This window comes from Amblyraja radiata, chromosome 11 (genome assembly GCF_010909765.2).
Source record: "Amblyraja radiata isolate CabotCenter1 chromosome 11, sAmbRad1.1.pri, whole genome shotgun sequence".
Taxonomy (NCBI): domain Eukaryota; kingdom Metazoa; phylum Chordata; class Chondrichthyes; order Rajiformes; family Rajidae; genus Amblyraja; species Amblyraja radiata.
Genome location: NC_045966.1, coordinates 5,548,793 through 5,575,274, shown reverse-complemented (window position 1 = coordinate 5,575,274; position 26,482 = coordinate 5,548,793). Strand labels below are relative to the sequence as shown.

Sequence of the window (26,482 nt, the reverse complement as noted above, 5' to 3'; positions counted from 1 at the left end):
TACTCCTGCACCTATCGTCTATTGGCATCCTTCCCGGAGCAGGGGGACTAAAACACAAGAGCCCAAGTGTGTGGAAAGGAACTGCAGATGCTGGTATATACTGAAGATAGGACACAAAGCTCTGGAGTAACTCAGCAGGTCAGGCAACATCTCTGGAGTAAAAGGATGGGTGACGTTTCAGGGTTGGGACCCTTTTTCAGACCAGAGACTTGGACACGAGAATCCAAGTGCAGTCTCACCAACATCTTGTACCCAACTCATTTTTTAATGGGTTTTACAAAGTACCATGTTTACATATCTGTTGAACTACTGCAAGTAAGAATTCCATTGTTCCATTCCGGGACATATGACAATAAAACACTCTTGACTCTAATGTGCAAATAGTGAGAAACCAATGGGTCTGTCCCACTTACGATGATTTTTAGGCGACTGTCGGAGACTGTCATAGTCGTAGCAGGTCGCCGAAAAACTGGCGACTGGACTAATGGGCCTGTCCCACTTAGGCGAATGTTTAGGCGGCAGTCGGCGACTACGACATTGGAATTTACCGCAGTCAGCACCGGCAACAACCTACGTCACCTGGCGACATCCCACGACATCCGACGGCAGCACCTACGTCAAGCTACGCTCATTGGCGTCAAACCTACGATCGCCAACTGTCTCTGAAAAATTTTCACCATGTTGAAATTCCAGCGACTCGCAGAAAGACGCTACGACTCTTTGGGCGACTGAGGAGACGACTCAGGACCATGCAGGCGACACCCAGGCGATCATGTGGCCTAAATAATGGCCTAAGTGGCCCAGGCCCATGAAGAGTTAACATCTGCTGATCTTGGAATGAACATTTAAAATCACCAGATGGGAGAAATGCATCTTGGATTTTTGCCGGAATGTTGACTGGAAGGAAATGATTAAAGACTGTTCTCAAGAAATCCCAGTTGTTCTTCGGTCAGACGGAGATTTTCTTCGATTTCTTTTTGCTTGATAATTAAAGCTTTTCTCATCTGTACAAAGTGGTGGCAGTGTTGGAGTTGTATCTCGTTGAGGTAGTTGCTGAGGATTCTGAAGGTCATTCTCTCCCGGTGATCTTGATGCACCTTCAGCCCTCTGGCTCCTTCGTGTCGATGGGAGAGCGTCTGGTGCCTCTCGTTCAGCGATTGCTGAAGGAACGGAACAAGTATTATAACCAGCAAACCAGTATTGTAAACCAGCGTCAGTCCACGTAGGTCAAGGAATAGAACGTGGCTGTTATTGGCCTCCCTGAATTGCCCTTATAGCCCTGTCCCACTGTACGAGTTCATTCCAAGAGCTCTCCCGAGTTTAAAAAAAAATCAAATTTGTGGTAAGCACGGAGAATGAACGTAGCGGGTACGTCGGAGCTCGGGGACGTCCCTCAGCGCTAACGGCAGGTACTCGGGAAGACTCGCTAACGGCAGGTAAGCACGGGAAGACTCGTGAAGATTTTTCAACATGTTGAAAAATGTCCACGAGAGCCCTGAGTACCGACGAGTGGCCATTACCGTAAATCTCCGAGTTCGAATCAGGGCAAACTTGGGAGAACTCTTGGAATGAACTCGTACCGTGGGACAGGGCTTTAAGTATGTAGGGAGTGGATGAGAAAGTGGTATAGGGCAACATGGTGGCACAGCGGTAGAGACCTGGGTTCGATCCCAACTATAGGTAATCAACAATAGACAAAAGGCAATAGGTGCAGGAGTAGGCCATTCGGCCCTTTGAGCCAGCACCGCCATTCAATGTGATCATGGCTGATCATCCCCAATCATTACCCCGTTCCTCCCTTTTCACCATATCCCCTGACTCCGCTATCTTTAAGAGCTCCATCTAAGTCTCTCTTGAAAGCATCCAGAGAACCGGCTGTGGAATTCTCTGAGGCAGAGAATTCCACAGATTCACAACTCTCTGGGTGAAAAAGATTTTCCTCATCTCCATTCTAAATGGCTTACCCCTTATTCTTAAACTGTGGCCCCTGGTTCTGGACTCCCCCCCAACATCGGGAACATGTTTACTGCCTCATGGGTGTCCAATCACTTAATAATATTATGTTTTAATAAGATACCCGCTCATCCTTCTAAATTCCAGAGTATACAAGCCCAGACGCTCCATTCTCTCAGCATATGACAGTCCCGCCATCCCGGGAATTAACCTTGTGAACCTACGCTGCACTCCCTCAATAGCAAGCATGTCCTTCCTCAAATTTGGAGACCAAAACTGCACACAATACACCGGGTGTGGTCTCACTTGGGCCCTGTACAACTGCAGGAGGACCTATATGCTCCATACAGACTACGAGTGATTTCTGTACGGAGTTTGTACGTTCTCCCTGTAATCTGCGTGGGTTTTTTCCAAGATCTTAGTTTTCCCCCCACACTCCAAAGACGTAAAGGTTTGTAGGTTAATTGGTGTGGTAGAAATGTAAAATTGTCACTTGTGTGTAGGATAGTGTTAATGTGCGGGGATCGCTGGCCGGTGCGGACCTGGTGTGACGAAGGGCCTGTTTCTCTAAAGTTAACTAGACTAAACCTGCTGGGTACCGATCATTCAGAATCAGAGAGGCGTCGATGGGAAGGGAAAGTCAAAATGGGGCAAGAGTGGGGGGTGTGGGGGAAATTAGGTTAGAAGAGTGTAGCGGAGAAAGAACTGGAGCAGAATTAGAATGGCAGAGCAATTGAAATTTTAGATAGACACAAAGTGCTGGAGTAACTCAGCAGGTCAGGTAGGGTCTCTGGGGTGTAAGGATGGGTGACGTTTCAGGTCGGGACCCTTCCTCTTCAACGTTGGTCTTTGGTGTCGGAGGGGAAAAGGGCAGCACAGCAGAGTGTCAGAGGCTCGGGTTTAATCCTGACCTCAGGGGGTCTCGCTATGGAGTTAAAAAAAAGATAGCCCCCATTTTCTCAACATTTGGAAAGATGCTCAGACTGGGTTCTCTGAGTCTGCAAGACTGAGAACTTCAGTCCGAAGATGGGTCTCGATCCGAAACGTCACACATTCCTTCTCTCCAGAGATGCTGCCTGTCCCGCTAAGTTACTCGAGCTTTTTTGTGTCTATCTGGGGAACTTCAAATGTTTATACTCCTTGCTTTTACTTTCATGGAATTTTAAAAACATTTTTTTTACACACACTTAAACTGTGGGTCTTTATCACACGTCATCCAAAAAAATAACATCTGACAATGGAACCACCTTAAAGGGCCTGTCCTTTAAGTATACAAGCCCAGCTGCTCCATTCTATCAACATATGACAGTCCTGCCATCCTGGGAATTAACCTTGTGAACCTACGCTGCACTCCCTCAATAGGTAAGGTAATTCAAGAGCTCCCCCGAGTTTAAAAAAAAAATCAAACTCGTGGTAAGTGCGTAGAATGTACGTAGCGGGTACGTCGGAGCATGGGACGTCTCTTAGCGGCTCGTAACGCTAACGGCAGGTACTCGGGAAACGCGGTAAACTCGTGAAGACGCGTGCAGATTTTTCAACATGTTGAAAAATGTCCACGAGAGCCCAGAGTACCTACGAGCGGCTATTACCGTATTTCTCCGAGTTCGAATCAGGGGAAACTCGGGAGAACTCTTGAATTAGCTCGTACAGTGGGACAGCCCCTTTGCACAGTGAAGGTTGAAAATTTACCAACCATATCAGTAGGGTCGCCAACCTTCTCACTCCCAAATAAGGGACAAAAGGTCAAAATACGGGACAAATTCCCGACGGCAATTCGGCCGTGGCTGGGTGAATGATGAGTTGGTCCCGGGTGCTGGACTGCACGCAAAGCCCAGCCGGCGGGCCAGCTGAGGAGTTTTGGCCCGGGCCGCGCGACATCACACGCAAAGTCCGGCGCCCCGTCCAACTCATGAACCGATGATCGGCCATGAGAAGGAGGGGTGGTGGTGGTGTCGGCGGTAAGCGAAGGTCCGAAGGTCGGACAGCTGGCCGGGCTGCCGACGGGACCACGGGCGAGGCGCTGCTGCTGCTGCACTCCACGGGCTGCACTACGTCGGGACGGGTGAGGCGTGGCTGGACGCGGCGCTCCGACCCGACAGTCCACTCGACCCGAGTAGTAGCGGTCAAATACGGGACAAGGGCGGTCCCGTACGGGACAAACCAATTTAGCCCAATATACGGGATGTCCTGGCTAATACGGGACAGTTGGCAACACGATATATCAGTGACCATACACCCTCCGCTATTTACCTTGACCCACCTTTAATCGGAATTTACCTGGCACTAAACATTATTCATTTTATCCTGTATCCTGTGGACGGATTGTAATTAGGTATAGTCTTTTTGCTGTCTGGATAGCAAGCAACAACATGCAGCGGGACTTGGGAATGCTGGTGCAGGACATCCAAACAGTTAATTTGCAAGTTGAATCAGTAGTAAGGAAGGCCAATTAAATGCTAGCATTTATATCAAGAATACAAAAACAGACATGTTAACGCTGAGGCTCTATAAGACTCTCTATTTGGAGCACTGTGAGCAAATGTGGGCCCCATATCCGAGGAAGGATGTGCTGGCTCTGGAGAGGGACCAGAGGAGATTTACAAGAATGATTCCAGGAATGAGTGGGTCAGCATATGATGAGCATTTGACGGCACTGGGCCTCTACTCGCTGGAGTTTAGAAGGTTGAGGGGGGACCTCATTGAAACTTCCAGAATAATGAATGGAGTGGACATGGAAAGGATGTTTCCACTGGTGGGAGAGTCTAGGACCAGAGGTCACAGCCTCAGAATTAAAGGGCGCTCTTTTTGAAAGGAGGTGAGGAGGAACTTCTTGAGTCACAGGGTAGTTAATCTGTGCAACTCATTGCCACAGAGGGCTGTGGGGGCCAAGGCAGTGGATATTTTTAAGGCAGAGATAGATAGATTATTGATTATAACAGATGTCAGGGATTATGGGGAGAAGGAAGGAAAATTAGATTAGGAGGCAGAGGTCAGCCATGATTGAATGGTGGAGTAGACTCGATGGGCCGAATGGCCTAATTCTACTCCTATAACTTGTCAACTTGTGAGCTTTTCACTGCACCACTGTACACATGACAATAATACATTAAACAGCTTTGCCTGACCAATAGCAAATTACATACAGAATATTAATAAACCTGATCGTTCAACTAAATCCTACATCCAAAAGAGGTGTGAGTTTGTAGGCTGACTTGTCCCCAGTGTGTGGGGAGAGAATAGGATAACATAGAACTAGCGTGAATGGGTGATCGATGAGTGGTATCCATAATGTATCATTCAATTAATCAATAAATCGCTAATCCTAACCCAAAGGATTTGAGTATAGGAGCAGGGAGGTTCTACTGCAGTTGTCCAGGGTCTTGGTGAGACCACACCTGGAGTATTGCGTACAGTTTTGGTCTCCTAATCTGAGGAAAGACATTCGTGCCATAGAGGGAGTACAGAGAAGGTTCACCAGACTGATTCCTGAGATGGCAGGACTTTCATATGAAGAAAGACTGGATAGACTCGGCTTGTACACGTTGGAATTCAGAAGACTGAGGGGGGATCTTATAGAAACTTACAAAATTCTTAAAGGGTTGGACAGGCTAAATGCCAGATTATTCCCGATGTTGGGGAAGTCCAGAACTAAGGGTCACAATCACAGTTTAAGGATAAGAGGGAAGACTTTTAGGACCGAGATGAGGAAATCATTTTTTACACAGAGAGTGGTGAATCTGTGGAATTCTCTGCCACAGAAGGTAGTTGAGGCCAGTTCATTGGCTATATTTAAGAGGGAGTTAGATGTGGCCCTTGTGGCTAAAGGGATCAGGGGGTATGGAGAGAAGGCAGGGATGGGATACTGAGTTGGATGATCAGCCATGATCATATCAAATGGCGGTGCAGACTCGAAGGGCCGAACGGCCTACTCCTGCACCTATTTTCTATGTTTCTATGTATAATGTTCAGACCATTGTGAAATGGACCAGAGAGACTTGGAATGAATTTCAACATGGTTAAGGGCCTGACCCACTTTCACGACTTAATTCACCACTTTTTTTACTGGTGGACATTTTTCATCAGGCTAGAAAAGACGTCCCGAACTACTTGATGCCACGAGTACCTACGACTAGCATCACGGCCTGCTACGACCTACCTACGACCTCGTGACGACCATGTTGGGGAAGTCCAGAACAAGGGGTCACAGTTTAAGGATAAGGGGGAAATCCTTTAGGACCGAGATGAGAAAAACATTTTTCACACAGAGTGGTGAATCTCTGGAATTCTCTGCCACAGAAGGTAGTTGAGGCCACAGTTCATTGGCTATATTTAAGAGGGAGTTAGATGTGGCCCTTGTGGCTAAAGGGGTCAGGGGGTATGGAGAGAAGGCAGGGATGGGATACTGAGTTGGATGATCAGCCATGGTCATATTGAATGGCGGTGCAGGCTCGAAGGGGCGAATGGCCTACTCCTGCAGCTATTTTCTACGTTTCTATGTTTCTATGTTGCGAGGATGAGTCAAGGGCAAACTCGGCAGAGGTCGTGAATTAGGTCGTGATAGTGGGACAGGCCCTTCAGTTTTACTTGTCATTAGATTTTAACCTTGAACACATTCATCATGAAACGTGGAATAAAGTCGCCAGATTTTACTTGGCCTGGTTTTCCAATCACTCATAAACCAAGTCAGCTGATGGGAATTAGGCAGCCAGGGTATACACTAAATAAGATGATCCTTTTTGTTCATTAATGCTGTGGAATGTTAATCTTTTCTCGACACAACCGATGGAACTAATTCTAATTCTTCCACTTTCTTTTTGCTTCCCCTGTTTACGTATTGTCGGTGAATTTATCCCATCAGATGGAGAAGCGTCATCTTTGGTTTATTCATCTTTAAAATCACCCTCGGCCGTGTCCAAGTGGTGATGGTAATCATTAAAACATGATAAACACACTTCTCCGACACATAGAAACATAGAAAATAGGTGCAGGAGTAGGCCATTCGGCCCTTCGAGCCTGCACCGCCATTCAATATGATCATGGCTGATCATCCAAGTCAGTATCCCATCCCTGCCTTCTCTCCATACCCCCTGATCCCTTTAGCCACAAGGGCCACATCTAACTCCCTCTTAAATATAGCCAATGAACTGGCCTCAACTACCTTCTGTGGCAGAGAATTCCATAGATTCACCACTGTGAGAAAAATGTTTTCCTCATCTCGGTCCTAAAAGATTTCCCCCTTATCCTTAAACTGTGACCCCTTGTCCTGGACTTCCCCAACATCGGGAACAATCTTCCTGCATCTAGCCTGTCCAACCCCTTAAGAATTTTGTAAGTTTCTATAAGATCCCCCCTCAATCTTCTAAATTCTAGCGAGTACAAGCCGAGTCTGTCCAGTCTTTCTTCATATGAAAGTCCTGACATCCCAGGAATCAGTCTGGTGAACCTTCTCTGTACTCCCTCTATGGCAAGAATGTCTTTCCTCAGATTAGGAGACCAAATTTTAATTTTCATTTTAAAATGTACTTATTGTACATTGACCAAGTATGAAGAGCTGGTCGTAGACTGCCGCAAGCAGGGCTGGAAGGCAAGGTGTACGCCCATTGAGGTTGGCTGCAGAGGTTTTGCAGGGCAATCGCTCCACAAAGCCTTGAGTGCACTGGACATCAAGGGAACGGAGAGGAGAAGAGCCATCAAGAACACTGCAGAGGCAGCGGAGAAGGCCTCGAGATGGCTCTGGATCAGGAGAGGAGGTCCATGGGGAGGAGCGAATGCCACCTGAACACAAGTCGTGGTCTGATCAACCACGGCTGGGTCGCCTGGGCGAGTGCGCCTGATGTTGAAAGGCCCAAAACACCCCAGGTCACATCACTGATGATGTGTTCAGGAGCATCAAGAGACGTGTTTTTATCAAAATGATGCTGCCTGATCTGCTGAGTTATTCCAGCAATTCATGTCTATCTTCTGTATAGTAGAACATTGAATGATTGAGTAATTGATTGGAAGATACAGAATGGATCCAAGCCCTTCGGCCCACCATGTCCATGCAGCTATTAATCTCCCATTCACACCAGTTCTATGTTTTCCCACTTTCGTATGCACTCCCTGGGATGAGTGTATAATCAATCTACATGGGCATGTTATGGTTAGCAGAGACATAATGGGCCAAAGGGCCTTTTTCCATATTGTATACTTCTGATTCTAGATGCTGCAGCCAAATTACATGGAAGTAAGCTCATACTAATCAATTGATTATTTCTATTGGCACTCTTATTTAAAGAAACTCTTCTTGTAAATAGTGAAAGGCCTGGATAGAGTGGATGTGGAGAGGATGTTTCCACTAGTGGGAGAGTCTAGGACCAGAGATCATAGCTTCAGAATTAAAGGATTTTGTTTAAGAAGGAACTGCAGATGCTGGAAAATCGAAGGTAGACAAAAATGCTGGAGAAACTCAGCGGGTGCAGCAGCATCTATGGAGCGAAGGAAATGGGCAACGTTTCGGGCCGAAACCCTTCTTCAGACTGAATTAAAGGATGTTCCTTTGGGAAGGAGATGAGGAGGAATTTATTTGGTCAGAGAGCAGCGAGTCTGTGGAATTCTTTGCCACAGTGGACTGTGGAGGCCAATTCAATGGATATTTCAAAGGCAGAGATCGCTAGTTTCTTGATTAGTACGGGCGTCATGGGTTATGGGGAGAAGGCAGGAGTATGGGGATAGGAGGGAGAGATAGGTCAGCCATGATTGAATGGCGGAGTAGACTTGATGGGCCGAATGACCTAATTCTGCTCCTATTACCTATGAACTTATGAATTCGGTCTCAGTGACTTTTACATCCGAATGATCAGCAGCTGGGGTTTAGTTTTGATGGTCCAATTGTCAATGAAATAATGGCCTTGGCAGCTCAGATTAGCTGTTCAAGGCTACAGTGATATCTAAGGCTGCAGGTTTGTGATTCAGATGTCCATGTTATCTGCTACACTTGGCACGCATTTATCTATTGACAGCGTTCAGGAATTCCAGTTGGCAAATAAAGCATTCTTTGTCAAACTACACTTTGCCCTCCATAACAGCGTTCCTGCATTTGAACTGTGTATCCATTTTGGAACAAAATTCCTGAATAGTCCTTTAAAAAAAATAAAAATAAAATGTAAGTTTATTAAAGCCCAAAGGAACACAGTGCTGGAGTAACTCAGCGGGTCAGGCAGCATCTGTGGAGAACACGGATAGGTGACGTTTCGCAGAGTGCTGGAGTAACTCAGCGGGTCAGGCAGCATCTGTGGAGAACATGGATAGGTGATGTTTCGCAGACTTTTTTGGCGACTGCCGGCACCCGTCATAGGTCGTTACAGGTCGACGAACATTTTCAACATGTTGAAAATCCAGCAGCGACCAGAACAAGCACGACTCTTTGGGCGACTGCTCACAACCGTACAGGCTTCACCCCCGCGATATGTCGCCTGTACGGTCGTGAGTCGTCTCCTCAGTAGCTTCTTTCTGGTCGCCGCTGAATTTTCAACATGTTGAAAATTTTCGCCGACCTATGACGGGTGCCGGCAGTCGCCGAAAAAGTCACGTAAGTGGAATAGGCCCTTTTGTGTCTATCTTCGGTGTAAACTGCCATCTGGGGGGGGGGGGCTTTGGAGAGAGGGGCAGAAGAGGTTTACCCCAATGAGAGAAACAAGGAACCACAGATGCTGGTTTACAAGAAGAGACACAGAGTGCTGGAGTAGCTCGGTGGATCAGGAAGTATCTCTGGAGAACGTGGATAGGGTACGTTGTGGGTCGAGACCCTTCTTTAGCACGCTGTGTCATTTTTGCCAGAATGAAGCCTGGATTAGTGGACATTAACTATAATGAGAGGTTGAACAAACTTTGATTATTTTCTCTAGAATGCCAGAGTTTGAGGGGAGACCTGGTCGAAATATATTTGAAACATAGAAATAGGAACAGGAGAAGGCCATTCGGACCTTCGAGCTAGCACCGCCATTCAATATGATCATGGCTGATCATCTAAAATCAGTACTTCGTTCTTGTTTTTTCCCCATATCCCTTGATTCTGTTAACCTTGAGAGCTCAATCTAACTCTCTCTTGAAAACATCCTGTGAATAGGCCTCCACTGCCTTCTGTGGCAGAGAATTTCACAGATTCACAACTCTCTGGGTGAAGAAGTTTTTCCTCAGGTACACAAAATTGCTGGGGAAACTCAGCGGGTGCAGCAGCATCTATGGAGCGAAGGAAATAGGCAACGTTTCGGGCCGAAACCCTTCTTCAGACTCAGTCAACTCAGTCCTAAATGGCCTACCCGTTATTCTTAAACTGTGGCCCCTGGTTCTGGTCTCCCCCAACATCGGAAAACATGTTTCCTGCCTCTAACGTGTCCAAACTCTTAATAATCTTATATGTTTCAATAAGATCTCCACTCATCCTAAATTCCAGAGTATACAAGCCAAGCCTCTCCATTCTATCCACATATGACAGTCCCGCCATCCCGGGAATTAACCTTGTAAACCTACACTGCATTCCCTCAATAGCAAGAATGTCCTTCCTCAAATTTGCTGACCAAATCTGCACACAATACTCAATATATCAAAGACTGTCGGGCATAGCTCTAAGGTAAGAGGGGCAACGGCTAAAGGAGATGTGCAAGGTAAGTTGTTGTGTGTTTATTTATTTATCCATTTACACACAAGGGGTGGTGGGTGCCTGGAACATGCTGCCAGGGGTGGTGGTGGAGGCAGTAGTGACAGAGGCATTTAAGAAGCTTTTAGATAGGAACATGGATATGCAGCGAATGGCTATGGATCACATGCAGGCAGAGCAAATGAGTTTATCTTGTCAACAAGTTCAGCATGGACATTGTGGGCCGAAGGGCCTTTCCCTGTGCTGTACGTTCAATGTACATGAACCAGGTTATTCATAGTCAGAGTCAAACAGCGTAGAAACAGGCCCTTCGGCCCAACTTGTCCACACTGGCCAAGATATCCCATCCACACTACTCCCACCTGCCCGCGTTTGGCCCATATCCCTCCAAACCTGTCCTATCCATGTACCTGTCTAATTGTTCCTTAAATGTTGGGGTGGTCCCTGGCCAAACTATCTCCTCTGGCAGCCCGTTCCATACACCCACCACCCTTTGTGTGAAAAGGTTACCCCCCAGTTTCCTATTTCCACAGAGGGCAGTGGAGGCCAAGTCACTGGATGGATTTAAGAGAGAGTTAGATAGAGCTCTAGGGGCTAGTGGAGTCGAGGGATATGGGGAGAAGGCAGGCACGGGTTATTGATTGGGGACGATCAGCCATGATCGCAATGAATGGCGGTGCTGGCTCGAAGGGCCGAATGGCCTCCTGCTGCACCTATTTTCTATGTTTCTAAATCTTTTCCCCTTCACCTTGAACAGTTTCTGTGCCGTATGCCTCAACGAGAATAAAATTCAACACAGAGAATGAACGATAAACGGGTGCCAAGGGGTCATGGGGAGAAGGCAGGAGAATGGGGTTACGAGGGAGAGGTAGATCGGCCATGTTTGAATGGCGGAGTAGTTTAGTTTAGTTTCGAGCTATGGTGCGGAAACAGGCCCTTCGGCCCACCGGGTCCGTGCCGACCAGCGATCCCCGCACATTAAAACTGTCCTACACCCACGAGGGACAATCTTTACATTTACCAAGCAAATTAACCTACAAACCTGTATGTCTTTGGAGTGTGGGAGGAGACCGAAGATCTCGGAGAAAACCCACGCAGGTCACGGGGAGAACGTACAAACTCCGTACAGACAGCACCCGTAGTCGGTATCGAACCTGGGTCTCCTGCACTGCATTCGCTGTCAGGCAGCAACTCTACCGCTGCGCCACCATGACCTACTCCTTTCACATATGATCTTATTAAACCTATGTCCTCTGGCCCTCGATTCACCTTCTCTGGGCACGAGACTCTGCGCAGTTACCCGACCTATGCCTCTCATGATTCAATGTTAAGACCACCCCCTCATCCTCCTGTGCTCCAAGGAATAGAGTCCCAGCCTGCTCAACCTCTGCCCACAGCTCAGACCTTCTAGTCCCGGCAAGAACTCAATCCTAATTTATTGCAACCCACCTTCTCCTCCACATCAGTAGACTCGTTGACCTTGCTCAGGGCACTCTCCACACGCACTAGACGGCTGGAGAGACACAGCAGCAAGCCCATCACCTTGTCCAAGTCCGCGACGAAGCTCTCGTACTTCTGCATCTCGTTGGGGTTGCAGACTTGGCCGACGCAGGCCTCGATGTCGTCTCCCAGAGAGTCGTTCACTTTGATGTCCTCCTGCAGGCCAGCTTGAGCCTCGTGAAGTTTCCGCAGCTTCCACCTGATGGCGACGATCAACTCCCTCTGCAAAGCAAAGCACGGGAATGGTCGACAACCCCGACCCGCGCGGTCGCCCGGAAGGTTCCGCGGAGAGGCGAGCCGCCCACTCACCCAGCCGCAAGGTCCACATCTCCTGCGGCAAACTGATCCGCCCCCCAGGGTGGAAATGTCAAAGAATAGGGGGCTGAGGCTTAAAGCCAGAGAGGGAACATTTAACTGAGATGAACGGGGCAAGATGGCAGGTGCCTGGAACGTGTTGCCAAGGGGTGGTTTACGAATTAATATGGAGGAGCTGTTTATAGACAAAATCTCAGCGGGACAGGCAGCATCACTGGATAGAATGAATGGGTGACGTTTCTGGTCGAGACCCTGCTTCAGATAGAGTCAGGGGAGAGGAAGACACAGTGATATGCAAGGATAAGGTGAAAATGAGAGAATAAAGGGGACAAGGATTAAGGAAAATGTAGACTGGATCATTGTTAGCTAGGAGAAGGTGACCACGAGGCACATAAAGATAAAATTTAATCAGGAGGACAGTCAGACTGGTCGGAGAACGAGGATGGGGGAGGGATGGAGAGAGAGGGAAAGCAAGGGTTACTTGAAGTTAGAGAAGTCAATGTTCGTACCGCTGGGGTTGTAAACTACCCAAGTGAAATATGAGGTGCTGCTCCTCCAATTTGCGCTGGGCTTCACTCTGACAATGGAGGAGGCCCAGGACAGAAAAGTCAGTGTGGGAATGGGAGTTAAAGTATTTGGCATCCGGGAGATCAGGTTGGTCATGTTCTGTTGCAGTTTAGAATTCCACTTTACTGTGTCAAGCAGATGAGAAATACCAGTGCCGAGTTCCTTGTTGTTTATAGCGAGGAGGGTAACTGGAGCAGCATGGAGGCCGTGCTCTGTGGGAAAGCTAGGGTTTAAGAAACAAAAACAGCCAGCCAAAGTGGATTAAGTCTCTGGAGAGTTGACATCTGCTCCGCAGTACAAGCTAATCGAGGGACTATTTTGGTATAATCCTAGCACTGGTGTGAAAGCGCTGCCTTAGGAATCGCAAGCCACAACAGACATGCATCGGAAAATTTTAAGAAAGAACTGCAGTTGCTGGAAAAAAAATCGAAGGTAGACAAAAAATGCTGGAGAAACTCAGCGGGTGAGGCAGCATCCATGGAGAGAAGGAATTGGCGACGTTTCGGGTCGAGACCCTTCTTCAGAAATCCATAAGAAATTGTTAGCTTTAGTTTTTTAGTTTTTAGAGATACAGCGCAGAACAGGCTTTTCGGCCTACCGAGTCGACGCCAACCAGCAACCCCCGCACACTAACACTATCCTACACACACTAGGGACAATTTACATTTATACCAAGGCAATTAATCTACTAATCTGTACATCTTTGGAGGTGTGGGAGGAAACCAAAGATTCTGGAGAAAACCCACGTGTTAGTGTTTTGGGTTGGTGGTCAAATGATAAACTGTTTGTGCAATCTGCAAATCAGTATTTTATTCGGACTGTGCTTATTATATATTCTTGCATTAGAAGCATACACAAAGCATTGTGAAGTAACTTCCTTCAACAAGAAAATACATTCAGTCTTTGTCTCAGACCTGAATAGGTCTGAGACAATCTGGCCCTTCAGCCCAACTCATCCATGCTGGCCAAGATGCCCCATCCAGGCTAGTCCTATTTCCCTGCATGAGTATTATCAGGTAATCTGGCAGCCAAAGATAGACACAAAATGCTGCATTAACTCAGCGGGTCAGGCAGCATCTCTGGATGGATGGAAGAATAGGGTGACATTTCGGGTCGAGACCCTTCTTCGGACTAGTCAGGAGAAAGGGAAACGAGAGATATAGATGGTGATGTAGAGAGATGGAGAACAAATGAATGAAAGATATACAAAAATAATATAGGAAACAGGCCGTTGTTAGCTGTTTGCTAGGTGAGAACGAGAAGCTGGTGCGACTCGGGTGGGGGAGGGTTGGAGAGAGAGAGGGAATGCCGGGGTTACTTGAAGTTAGCGAAATCAATATTCATACCACTGGGTTGTAAGCTGCCCAAGTGAATATATCTGACTGCCCGATTCAGAACTCAATTGCCCGTAATCATGGGATTTTAGCTAGTTCTGACCCCAGGCAGTTGGTAATTGTTGTCCAAGATGGTTATTTACTTTATCCTTTAGAGATATAGCACGGAAATATGCCCTTCGTCCGAATGAGTCAATGTCAAACTTATGTGGCTACTATTGCATACCTCGGGAATGCAAGCAAAGAATATCACTGTGACTTGTCACATGTGAAAATAATGTAGTCATTCATTCAGCCAGCGATCACTCTGTACACTAACACTATCCTACACACTATGGGCTATTTACAATTTTTTACTGAAGCCAATTAGCCTACAAACCTGTACGACTGGAGCATGGAAGGTAACCGGAGCACCCGGAGAAAACCCACGAGGTCACGGGAAGAAAGTACAAATTCCATACAGACAGCACCCATAGTCGGGATCGAACCCAGGTTACTGGCGCTGTGAGGCAGCAACTCTACCACTGCACCACCGTGGCATCTGATAATACGCATAGGGTCGCCAACTGTCCCGTATTAGCCGGGACATCCTGTATATTGGGCTAAATTGGTTTGTCCCGTACGGGACCGCCCTTGTCCCGTATTTGACCGCTACTACTCGGGTCGAGAGAGCCGTCGGGTCGGAGCGCTGCGTCCAGCCCCGCCTCACCCATCCCGACGTAGTGCAGCCCATGGAGTGCAGCAGCAGCAGCAGCAGCAGCAGCGCCTCGCCCGTGGGCCCTGTCGGTCGGCAGCCCACGTTCGCCTGCTCGATCTTCGGACCTTCGCTTACCGCCGACACCACCACCACCCCTCCTTCTCGTGGCCGATCATCGGTTCACGAGTTGGACGGGGCGCCGGACTTTGCACGCGACGTCGCGCGGCCTGGGCCAAAACTCCTCAGCTGGCCCCGCCGGCTGGGCTTTGTGTGCAGTCCAGCACCCGGGGCCAACTCACCATTCACCCAGCCACGGCCCAGTCGGTCAACGAATTGCCGTCGGGAATTTGTCCCGTATTTTGACCTTTTTGACCCTTATTTGGGAGTGAGAAAGTTGTCAACCCTAGTACCGCATCTTATACAACCTGAATGTACCGTGGGAGGGAGGCCAGTGTCTGGGATTACGAGGGGCCCCAGTGTTGTGAATCAACCAACTTCTGATGAAAGGTCATTGAACAGAATGATTAGCTGCTTCCCACTCCAGATGCTGCCCGACCCGTTGAATATTTCCAGCATGCGCCGCGTTGTTTCAGACGTGCCGCTTTGTGCCTTTAGCTCACCACCAGAGCACTCTTGAAAGAAACTGAAGGGCCTGTCCCAGTCGCCGAAAAAAAATCGGCAACTGCCGGTATCATTCACTGACGTTTCAGGCGTGACGACGTGTTATTTCAAGCGTCGCGACATTTATTTTGTTGCCGCTGCATTTTGAAATGTTCAAAATCTTTTGGCGACACTGATATGAGGCCGGAAAAAAAAAAAAAAAAAAAAAAAAAAAAACCGGCATGTGGGACAGGCCCTAGAGTTTCTGTGATTCAACACTCACCTTTTTGTCCGTGATATCAGTCGGCCAGTCTCCCCTCTCTCTGTTGATGTCTTGCATCAGAGTCACCGTGGCGGCTGCTGCTTTACACCCAGTGTCTGACCCCAACAATGACGGCAACTGAATCTCTTTCGTGTTTCTAATGAAAAGAAACGGGGAAAACAGAAGAGGGGAATGTTCCGAGTTGGTTCCATTGACATCGGTTTCAGTTTAGTTTATTGTCACGTGTACCGAGGCACAGTGAAAAGCTTTTGTCGTGTTTTTGTTTTATTATCTTTGAGGTGACTTGTATTCCTTTAATTTTGGAAAACTGATCAAAGAAAGCGCAAAGCCTAATTGTGTCGTTTAGTTTTTAAGAAGGAACTGCAGATGCTGGAAAATCGAAGGTAAAGAAAAGTGCTGGAGAAACTCAGCGGGTGCGGCAGCATCTATGGAGAAGGTCTGCCTGAAGGAGGGTTTCGGCCTGAAACGTTGCCTATTTCCTTCGCTCCATAGATGATGCTGCACCCGCTGAGTTTCTCCAGCACTTTTGTCTACCAGTGTAGTTTAGTTTATTGTTATTGGCACACGTACTGAGGTACAGTGAAAAGCTTTTGTTGCGTGCTAACCAGTCAGCGGAAAGACTACACATGATTGCTATTGAGCCATCCACTGTGTACAGATACATGATAAGGGAATAACGTTTAGTGCAAGGTAAAGCCAGTAAAGTGGGTTCAACGATAGTCCGACGGTCACCAATGAGGTAGATAGTAGTTCAGGACCGCTCTCTGGTTGCGGTAGGATGGTTCAGTTGCCTGATAACAGCTGGGAAGAAACTGTCTCTGACATTGCAGACTTTCAAAACAGCACAATTGTATTCTTTCTCCATAAGTTCGTGTTATTGGAGCAGTATTAGGCCAATCAAGTCTACTCCGCCGTTCAATCATGGCTGATCTATCTTTCCCTCCTAACCCCATTCTCCTGCCTTCTCCCCGTAACCCCTGACATATTAATCAAGAATCTATCAATCTCCACCTTCAAAATACCCAATGACGCAATGAATTCCACATATTCACCACCAGCTGACTGAAGAAATTCCTCCTCATCTACTTTCTAAAGGTACGTCCTTTAATTCTGAGGCTGTGACCTCTAGTCCTGGACTCTCCCACTAGTGGAAACATCCTCTCCACATCCACTCTATCCAAGCCTTTTACTATTTGATAAGTTTCAATGAGAATTCCCCTCATCCTTCTAAACTCCATCGAGTACAGGCCCAGTGCCGACAAACGCTCATCATATGTTAACCCATTCTGGGAACATTCTCGCAAATCTCTTCAGGACCCTCTCCAATGCCAGCATGCCATTCCTCATATATGAGGCCCAAAATTGCTCACAATACTCCTAGTGCGGCCTGACCAGCGCCTTATAGAGCCTCAGCATTACATCACTGGTTTTGTATTCTAGCCCTCTTGAAATAAATGCTAGCATTGCATTTGCCTTCCTTGCTACCAATTCGACTGCTTTCAAGAGAGAGTTGGATAGAGCTCTTAGGGATAGCAAAGTTAAGGGATATGGGGAGAAGGCAGGAACGGGGTACTGATTGGGGATGATCAGCCATGGAATGGCGGTGCTGGCTCGAAGGGCCAAATGGCCTGCACCTTTTGTCTATTGACTTGCAAATTATTATTTGGGGAATCCTGCACCAGCACTCCCAAACCCCTTTGCTCCTTCAATTTCTGAATTTGTAATCAGACCTGCGTCTGCAGCTTCCTCTGGCAGTACATCTAAGTTGCCACTCTGCTACCTGGGTTCAAATCTTCCTCGAATAAAGACACAACATATAAGATTGTTAAGGGTTTGGACACGCTAGAGGCAGGAAACATGTTCCCGATGTTGGGGGAGTCCAGAACCAGGGGCCACAGTTTAAGAATAAGGGGTAAGCCATTTAGAACGGAGACGAGGAAACATTTTTTCTCACAGAGAGTGGTGAGTCTGTGGAATTCTCTGCCTCAGAGGGCGGTGGAGGCCGGTTCTCTGGATGCTTTCAAGAGAGAGCTAGATAGGGCTCTTAAAAATAGCAGAGTCAGGGGATATGGGGAGAAGGCAAGAACGGGGTACTGAACGGGATAGTTGAGGCCAGTTCATTGGCTATATTTAAGAGGGAGTTAGATGTGGCCCTTGTGGCTAAAGGGATCAGGAGGTATGGAGAGAAGGCAGGTACAGGATACTGAGTTGGATGATCAGCCATGATCATATTGAATGGCGGTGCAGGCTCGAATGGCCGAATGGCCTACTCCTGCTCCTATTTTCTATGTTTCTATGATTGGGGATGATCAGCCATGAACACATTGAATGGCGGTGCTGGCTCGAAGGGCTGAATGGCCTACTCCTGCGCCTATTGTCTATTGACTATTGTCAAAGTGCTGGAGTAACTCAGCAGGTCAGGTAGCATCTCTGGAGAACATTGCATCTGTCCATGTTCTCCCAGCTTGCTGCCTGGTCCAACACCTGGTGTCTTCTCTTGCAAGCCAGCATCTGCAGTCTCGTTTCCTCAAACCTTCCTCCAGCAGTTGTGACAAGCACTATCCACACAGGGGACTCACGCCTCATGGTGAAATGTATACGGGTTGGTCCCAATCCTTTGTTTAACAAAGGGTGATCTCCGAACATCAATCTAATGGTGAATCAGCCAAAATTTCCACTCTCTGACTGAGCACTGGGATAGAATAGGTGGATATTTCTTTTGGGGTGAAGCCAGAATGGCCTACAGCCCTCTCTCCTATTGTCTCAAACTGCTTTGGGCCGATTTCCATTTCAAGGTACAGAGTGAGCAATATGATCTAATACAATGCTTGGGGAAGATAAATGAGAGATATTGTGTTAGTCTTAGATGGGAGAAGCTTCTAAAAATTGTACTATTTTTTAAATATAGAGACATCATAGAAACAGGCCCTTCAGCCCATCTAGTTTATGCCGATGTACAATATTCTATATATTTTTGATCGATTGTGAGATATAGGTTGGAAACAATGTCTACTCACGATCTCTTGGTTTCTGCCTCCGTTGTCTGGCTGTACAATTGGCCTCTCCTCTGACAAGCCTCGAGGACCAGCGTATCCTCCTGAAACATGTCCTCCACGAGGTCCATTATGGTTTTGGTGGTGGGGTTGGGATCCAGGATCTCTGCCAACGAGCGATCCTCGTCAATTATTTCCTTGATGAGTTTCTCCGTCCTCAGCTCTTCGGGAGACTTGGTCCTCATCCTCGGATGGACACAGGAGTTCGTCCAATCCGTTGGACGTTGCCGAGACGTCTCGTGTCTATTTAGTGGGTCTTTAAAGGGCGATGGGTGGCTGTTCCCACCTTTGATCTCAGACTTGGCCATTGAGGCTGGTAGGGTCATCTCAACGATGCTGTCTGGACAAACAGGGGAGGACGCCAAGTCCGCAAGTCTAACCTTTATGTCATCTTCGGTGTCATATCCTGCGGGCTTCATCGGAACAAAGTCCACCGTTGACAGCAAATTCTCTCCGCTGGAAGAGAGAAAACGAAAACAAGAAAATTTAGCTCGTAAATCAAACCACAAGTCTTTAGACGAGAGATACGGCGCAGAAACAGGCCCTTCGGTCCACCGAGTCCGTGCTGACCAGCGATCACCCCGGTTACACCAGCAGTATCCTACACACACTAGGGACAATTTACAATTTTACCAAAAGCCAATTAACCTACAAACCCGCACATCTTTGGGGTGTGGGAGGAAACCGGAGCAACCAGAGGAAACCCACGTAGGTCACGGGGAGAACGTACAAACTCCGAACAGACAGCGCCCGTAGTGAGGATTGAACCCGGGTCTCTGGCGCTGTGAGGCAGCAGCTCTACCCGCTGCGTCAGAGACCTGTCAGTGGTCAATGAAGCCAGCAGACAAGACAGAGCGTCCCATTGAACAGACACTGTTGCTGCCTCACAGCGCCAGAGATCCCGGTTCGATCCTGAATGCGGGTGCTGTCTGTACGGAGTTCGCAAGTTCTCTCCACGCTTCTGTTCCTCCCACGTTCCAAAGACGTGCGGGTTTGTAGGTTAATTGGCTTCTGTAAATTGCCGTTAGTGTGCAGGGAGTGGAGGGGAAAGCGGGATAAGATAGAACAGTGGAGGCCAAGTCACTGGATGGATTTAAGAGAGAGTTAGATAGAGCTCTAGGGGCTAGTGGAGACAAGAGATATGGGGAGAAGGCAGGCACGGGTTATTGATAGGGGACGATCAGCCATGATCACAATGAATGGCGATGCTGGCTTGAAGGGCTGAATGGCCACCTCCTGCACCTATTGTCTATGTTTCTATGTAACTAGTGTGAACGGGAGATTGTTGGTCGGCACAGACTCGGTGGGACAAAGGGCTCGTTTCCACGTTGTGTCTCTAGCTCCGAATAAATTAAAAAATCTGCAGGCAAGGGTTGCTAGTGAGCAGGCAGAATACAGTTTAATACTGTGTAGGGAGGAAATGCAGATGCTGGTTTACACTGAAGATAGACACAAAATGCTGCAGTAACTCAACATCTCTGGAGAAATTGAATGAGGTGATGTTTTGAGATCCTTCATCAGACATTTTCCAAGGGGAGGAGCCTTCACCACCCAGCGATGACCCCTTCTCCCATCTACAATGGTCCTCCTCCTCTTGGACTTCCCCGTACGGCCTCCTACCCTCTCTAGACGCTGTTTTCAAGAGAGAGTTAGATTTAGCTCGTCGGGCTAAAGGAAGCAAGGGATATGGGGAAAAAGCAAGAACGGGGTACTGATTTTGGATGATCAGCCACGATTATATTGAATGGCGGTGCTGGCTCGAAGGGCCGAATGGCCTGCTCCTGCACCTGTTGTCTATGTTTCTCAACCTTTTTTCCAACTGCCGGCAGGACATTAAATTTCTTATCTTTGTAGTCTGAAAGAAGGGTTCTGACCTGAAACATCACCCATTCCTTCTCTCCATCAATGCTGCCTGACCCGCTGAGTTTCTATCAACTCTTTCAATAAAATAAAGCTGGTCGGGTGATCTGTAAATCAAAGCCCAGCAAGGTGCAGTTTGAACTATAACCAGTAGAGTGCAGCATTAATTAAATCACACAGGGCACACTGTTAAACCCCATGAAGACACAAGACAGTGTGGAAGAAGGAACTGTAGATGCTGGTTTAAATCGAAGGTAGACAATGTTTTGGCTTTGGTAAAGATTGTAAATGGTACCTATTGTGTAGGATAGTCCTAGTGAATGGGGTGATGGCTGGTCGGTGAGGACTAGGTTGGTCAATAGACAATAGGTGCAGGAGTAGAGGCCATTCGGCCCTTCGAGCCAGCACCGCCATTCAATGTGATCATGGCTGATCATCCCCAATCAGTACCCCGTTCCCGCCTTCTCCCCATATCCCCTGACTCCACTATCTTTAAAAACCCTATCCAGCTCTCTAGAAAGTATCCAGAGAACCGGCCTCCACCGCCCTCTGAGGCAGAGAATTCCTCAGACTCACAACTCTCTGAGTGAAAAAGTGTTTCCTCATCTCCGTTCTAAATGGCTTACCCCTTATTCCTAAACTGTGGCCCCTGGTTCTGGACTCCCCCAACATCGGGAACATGTTTCCTGCCTCTAGTTTGTCCAAACCCTTAACAATCTTATATGTTTCAATAAGATTCCCTCTCATCCTTCTAAACTCCAGAGTATACAAGCCCAGCCGCTCCATTCTCTCAGGATATGACAGTCCCACCATCCCGGGAATTAACCTTGTAAAGTGTAAACCAGTATGTCTAAAAAACACAGACCATTTAAGATCATTCCAAAACCATAACCGTAAGGATTTCTTTGACTATGAGAATCGTTGCCTTACCTCATTGGCCATTCAGTCGCTCCAGTTTCATAGTTTGCTGTTTTTTCCAGGGATGGAGAAGCTTGGAAGATATTTTCTGGGCGCAGCGGCGAGGGCTTGGGTTGAACGGGAATGTTGTCAGAGGCAGAGCCGTGGTCCGTGCCGCAGTTCCCCGAGACGGCCGAGGATCTCTCAAGGGGCACCTCATGACCCCGGGCAGGCAGGGAGGAGAGGGAACGAGCCCGTGCTCTTGCCCTCTCCATGGGCGAACGTGGAGATGGAGATGGAGATGTCGGGGCTAGAGGCTCCTCACTGGATGACGTCGGACGTGACTTGCAGATGCCACCACCTCTCTGAAACGCGGCAGCACCCTGGCTGGCTTGCCATTTCACGCCCCTCCTCAGTTTGACCCAGTTTCGTTCTGGTGAAGGCATCTCCAGTGGTGGTGGGACCTGCACAGCATCGTCCTGTCCTGTTGGCTGACCCCCACCGAGCTGGTCAGTACTTCTGCTCATCCGTGAGGTCCATTTGCCAAAGGATGATGACGCTGAATAGTCCAGCGACATTCCTCGTGGTCTTTCATACCTGCTCTTGCCCACTGCCACATTAACGGCTCTGCGGTTGCGATACTTCCAGTCGGCATCCACCTCGAGCGAAGTCTCCAGTTTGGCAACTCTGGGCCTGAAAAAGGACATTCCAAATTGAAACGTGAATACGTGAATACGGAAACGTGATGTACAGAGGGATTTTGGGGTCCAAGTTCATAACTCCCTTGCAAGTGGCAATAGAAAATAGACAATAGGTGCAGGAGTTAGGCCATTTGGCCCTTCGAGCCAGCACCGCCATTCAATGTGATCAAGGCTGATCATCCCCAATCAGTACCCAGTTCCTGCCTTCTCCCCATATCCACTGACTCTGCTAACTTTAAGAGCCCTATCTAGCTCTCTCTTGAAAGCATCCAGAGAACCTGCCTCCACCGCCCTCTGAGGCAGAGAATTCCACAGACTCACCACTCTCTGTGAGAAAAAGTGTTTCCCCTTCTCCTTTCTAAATGGCTTACCCCTTATTCTTAAACCGTGGCCCCTGGTTCTGGACTCCCCCAACATGGGGAACATGTTTCCTGCCTCTAGCGTGTCCAAGCCCTTAACAATCTTATATGTTTCAATGGGATGACAATAGGATGGGGTGTTAAAGTCGCCACATGGTCTCAGTCTGAAAAAGGGTCCCGAACTGAAGCGTCACCCATTCTTTCTCTCCAGAGATGCTGCCCGTCCCGCTGAGTTACCCCGGCATTTTGCGTCTATCTCCAGTGTAAACCAGCATCTGCAGTTCCTTCCCACACATGGTATGCTTGCCCTCATTGGTCAGGGCATAGATTATCAGTGTCAGGAAGTCGTGGTACAACTTTACAAGAGTTTGTTTGGGCCGCATTTGGAGTTTTCCACGCAGTTCTAGTCGCCCGATTAAAGGATGGATGTGGAAACTTTGGAGAGGGTGCAGAGGAGGTTTACCAGAGTGATGCCTGCATTATGAGCAGCATAGATCGGGTTGACAGTCAGAATCTTCCCCCCGCCCCCCCACGCAAATAGTAAAACTAACAAGACTTTATTAGAAGAGATTAGAATTACCCGTCCACACCCGCATGTAGAATCTACATCTGAAGAACTTAAGGGTCTGTCCCACTTGTGCGTCATGTTGTACATCCCAAAATCCCGCGTCACTGCCTATGTCACCACGTACCATGCGCGCGTAATGCGCACCATGCGGCATCACGTGCGTCGTGACGCGTCAATGATGTCGCGTAAATGACGCGTAAATGACGCCCAAGTGGGACGGGCCCTTTAGATTGTACAGAAATAGGCACGTCCGCCCACTGAGTCCACGCCGACCAGCAATCACCCCGTACACTAGCACTATCCTACACACACACACACTGGAGACAATTTACGTTTTTTACTAGAGCCAATTAACTTACAAACCTGTTTAAGAAGGAATTGCAGATGCTGGATAATCAAAGGCAGACAAAAATGCCGGAGAAACTCAGCAGGCGAGGCAGCATCTATGGGGCGGAGGAATTAGGCGGCGTTTCGGGTCGAAACCCTTCTTCAGACATACAAACCTGTACGTCTTTGAAGGGCGGGCGGAAACCAGAGCACCCGGAGAAAACCCACACGGTCACGGGAAGAACGCGCAAACACAAACGTACAGACAGCGCCCGTAGTCAGGCTCGAACCCGGATCTCTTGCGCTGCACGGCAACAACTCTACAGCCCTTCAACATCAAGCACTAAACAGGGTGACAATTAATGTCTCCAAAGAGCTGTGTATTCCACATACCTGGCAGGGCTGCTGCTGATATTAAGTTGCCCCACTGAGTCAGAGTCCACAAGAGCCGGCTCATTCTGCAACGGAAAAAAAAAATCCTGCCATTAGTAACAAATTCTACAATTAACATTTTACGCATGTACAGGATCCTGATTGAGCCATGACTCGGGCGCTGGGTGCAGTTCAATGGCTCCAACAACTCTCTCCAACATGCACCATAGAATTCAGTCAACTTTAAAGGTGGGCAAAAATGCTGGAGAAACTCAGCGGGTGAGGCAGCATCTATGGAGCGAAGGAAATAGGCGACGTTTCGGGTCCCGAAACGTCACCTATTTCCTTCGCTCCATAGATGCTGCCTCACCTGCTGAGTTTCTCCAGCATTTTTGTCTACCTTCCATTTTTTCCGGCATCTGCAGTTCTTTCTGAAATGCTCAGTGAACTTGCCGGCACCAGAAGCGCGGCGATTCTTGCGCACTGCCGAGGTGAGGCGAGGTGTATGATTTTACCCACAGATCCTATAGCGGAGCTCTGCCATAAGATCTTTGATTTTACCGGGTTGTACGCAATACAAAGCATATCACTGGACCCAGGTACATGTGACAACGAAGTATCATCGAATCGCAACTCGGATCATTCCATCGTAACCTGGTTGGACCACAGCTCTGCCCACGACCACAAGAAATTCCACAGTCATGGATGTATGTAGTCCAGACCATAACACAGACCAGACCTTCTCCACTCCCCCCCCCCCCAGTCTGAAGAAGGGTTTTGGGCCCAAAACTGCCTATTTCCTTCGCCTCATAGATGCTGCTGCACCCGCTGAGTTTCACCAGCATTTTTGTCTACCTTCCAGCATCTGCAGTTCCTTCTTAAACATGTCACCTATCCATGTTCTCCATAGATGCTGCCATAGATTTAGCTCTCCTGTGTCTCAGACGCACACACATACACACAGTGCAGGAGGAACTCTGCGGGTCAGGCAGCATCTCTGGAGGGAATGAACAGGCCACATTCAGTTCCTGCTCATATAACCATATAACAATTACAGCACGGAAACAGGCCATCTCAGCCCTTCTAGTCCGTGCCGAACACTTACTCTCACCTAGTGCCATCTACCTGCACTCAGACCATAACCCTCCATTCCTTTCCCGTCCATATAACTATCCAATTTATTTTTAAATGATAAAATCGAACCTGCCGCCACCACTTCCACTGGAAGCTCATTCCACACAGCTACCACTCTCTGAGTAAAGAAGTTCCCCCTCATGTTACCCCTAAACTTCTGTCCCTTAATTCTCAAGTCATGTCCTCTTGTTTGAATCTTCCCTACTCTCAATGGGAAAAGCTTATCCACGTCAACTCTGTCTATCCCTCTCATCATTTTAAAGACCTCTATCAAGTCCCCCCTTAACCTTCTGCGCTCCAAAGAATAAAGACCTAACTTGTTCAACCTTTCTCTGTAACTTAGTTGCTGAAACCCAGGCTTTGTTGAAAGGAATTTTATCTTTAACCAATTCACCATAGATGGGTTTCGGCCCGAAACGTTGCCCATTTCCTTCACTCCACAGATGCTGCTGCACCCACTGAGTTTCTCCAGTAATTTTGTCTACCCTCACCATAGATAGGCCTGTTTAGAGGTTCAGGTTCAGAGGGATATGGGCCAAATGCAGGCAGGTGGGACTAGCGTCGATGGGGCATGCTGGCCGGCGTGGGCAAGTTGGGCCGAAGGGCCTGTTTCAACGCTGTATGACTCTATAGTACAAAGTGCTGGGGAAACTCTGGTTGCTGGGTTGTTTGACGTTGGGAGATATTTATCTGGGCAGAACACTTCATTCCCTCCCAACCAATGCCAGTGTGAATCTGTATCAAACAGACAAAACATTTCTGCTGCACCAACTGTCTGCTTCTCAGAGGAGAAAGTCTCTCTCCCCTCCCACATACAACATTCCAACCAGGTTAACCTTCAGTTCAATCACAGCAAGCACTTTCTTGCAGCAAACACCTTCTTGCTTTGTGTTGTGTCCCATTGCAGCACCCATGCATAGGCTCGTTACTCATAGAGTCACACACAGCACGGAAACTGGTCCTTCGGCCCATCTAATATAACAGGTCCGTAAACACAGTACTCACTCATAGCTGACATCGGGTGGGAAGTTGGCGGGGAGTTAAATTCTCAAATCATGTCCTCTTGTTTGAATCTTACCTACACTCAATGGAAAAAGCTTATCCACGTCAGTCCTACTCCAGTCCTACTCCAGTGTCTACATTGCAGGCAACCCACCCACCTGCTGAGGCAATGAATGGGGATGACTTCGACCGCGCACGCCTCCCAAAACGACCAACATCTGCCCGGTCCGATAGTTGGCCCGTGAAGGAGACGCCGAAGACTTATGTCCACTTCGGAGAGTGTCGCAGCTCCCACGACTGGCTTAAAAATTGTTTAAGAAGG

The 26,482-nt window shown here is 48.1% G+C and overlaps 1 protein-coding gene across 1 annotated transcript; it reads right to left on the bottom strand.

Moving 5' to 3' along the window:
- Positions 1-683: 683 nt before the first annotated feature.
- LOC116978228 (protein Shroom2-like) lies at positions 684-26,482 on the bottom strand. The gene is made up of 7 exons (XM_033029223.1): positions 26,319-26,482; positions 24,046-24,110; positions 21,731-22,390; positions 18,905-19,396; positions 15,888-16,023; positions 12,041-12,313; positions 684-1,160 (listed from the first exon to the last, which is right to left on the bottom strand). The coding sequence occupies exons 1-7, from the start codon at positions 26,376-26,378 to the stop codon at positions 912-914; spliced, it is 1,935 nt and encodes a 644-aa protein (XP_032885114.1). The 5' UTR covers positions 26,379-26,482; the 3' UTR covers positions 684-911.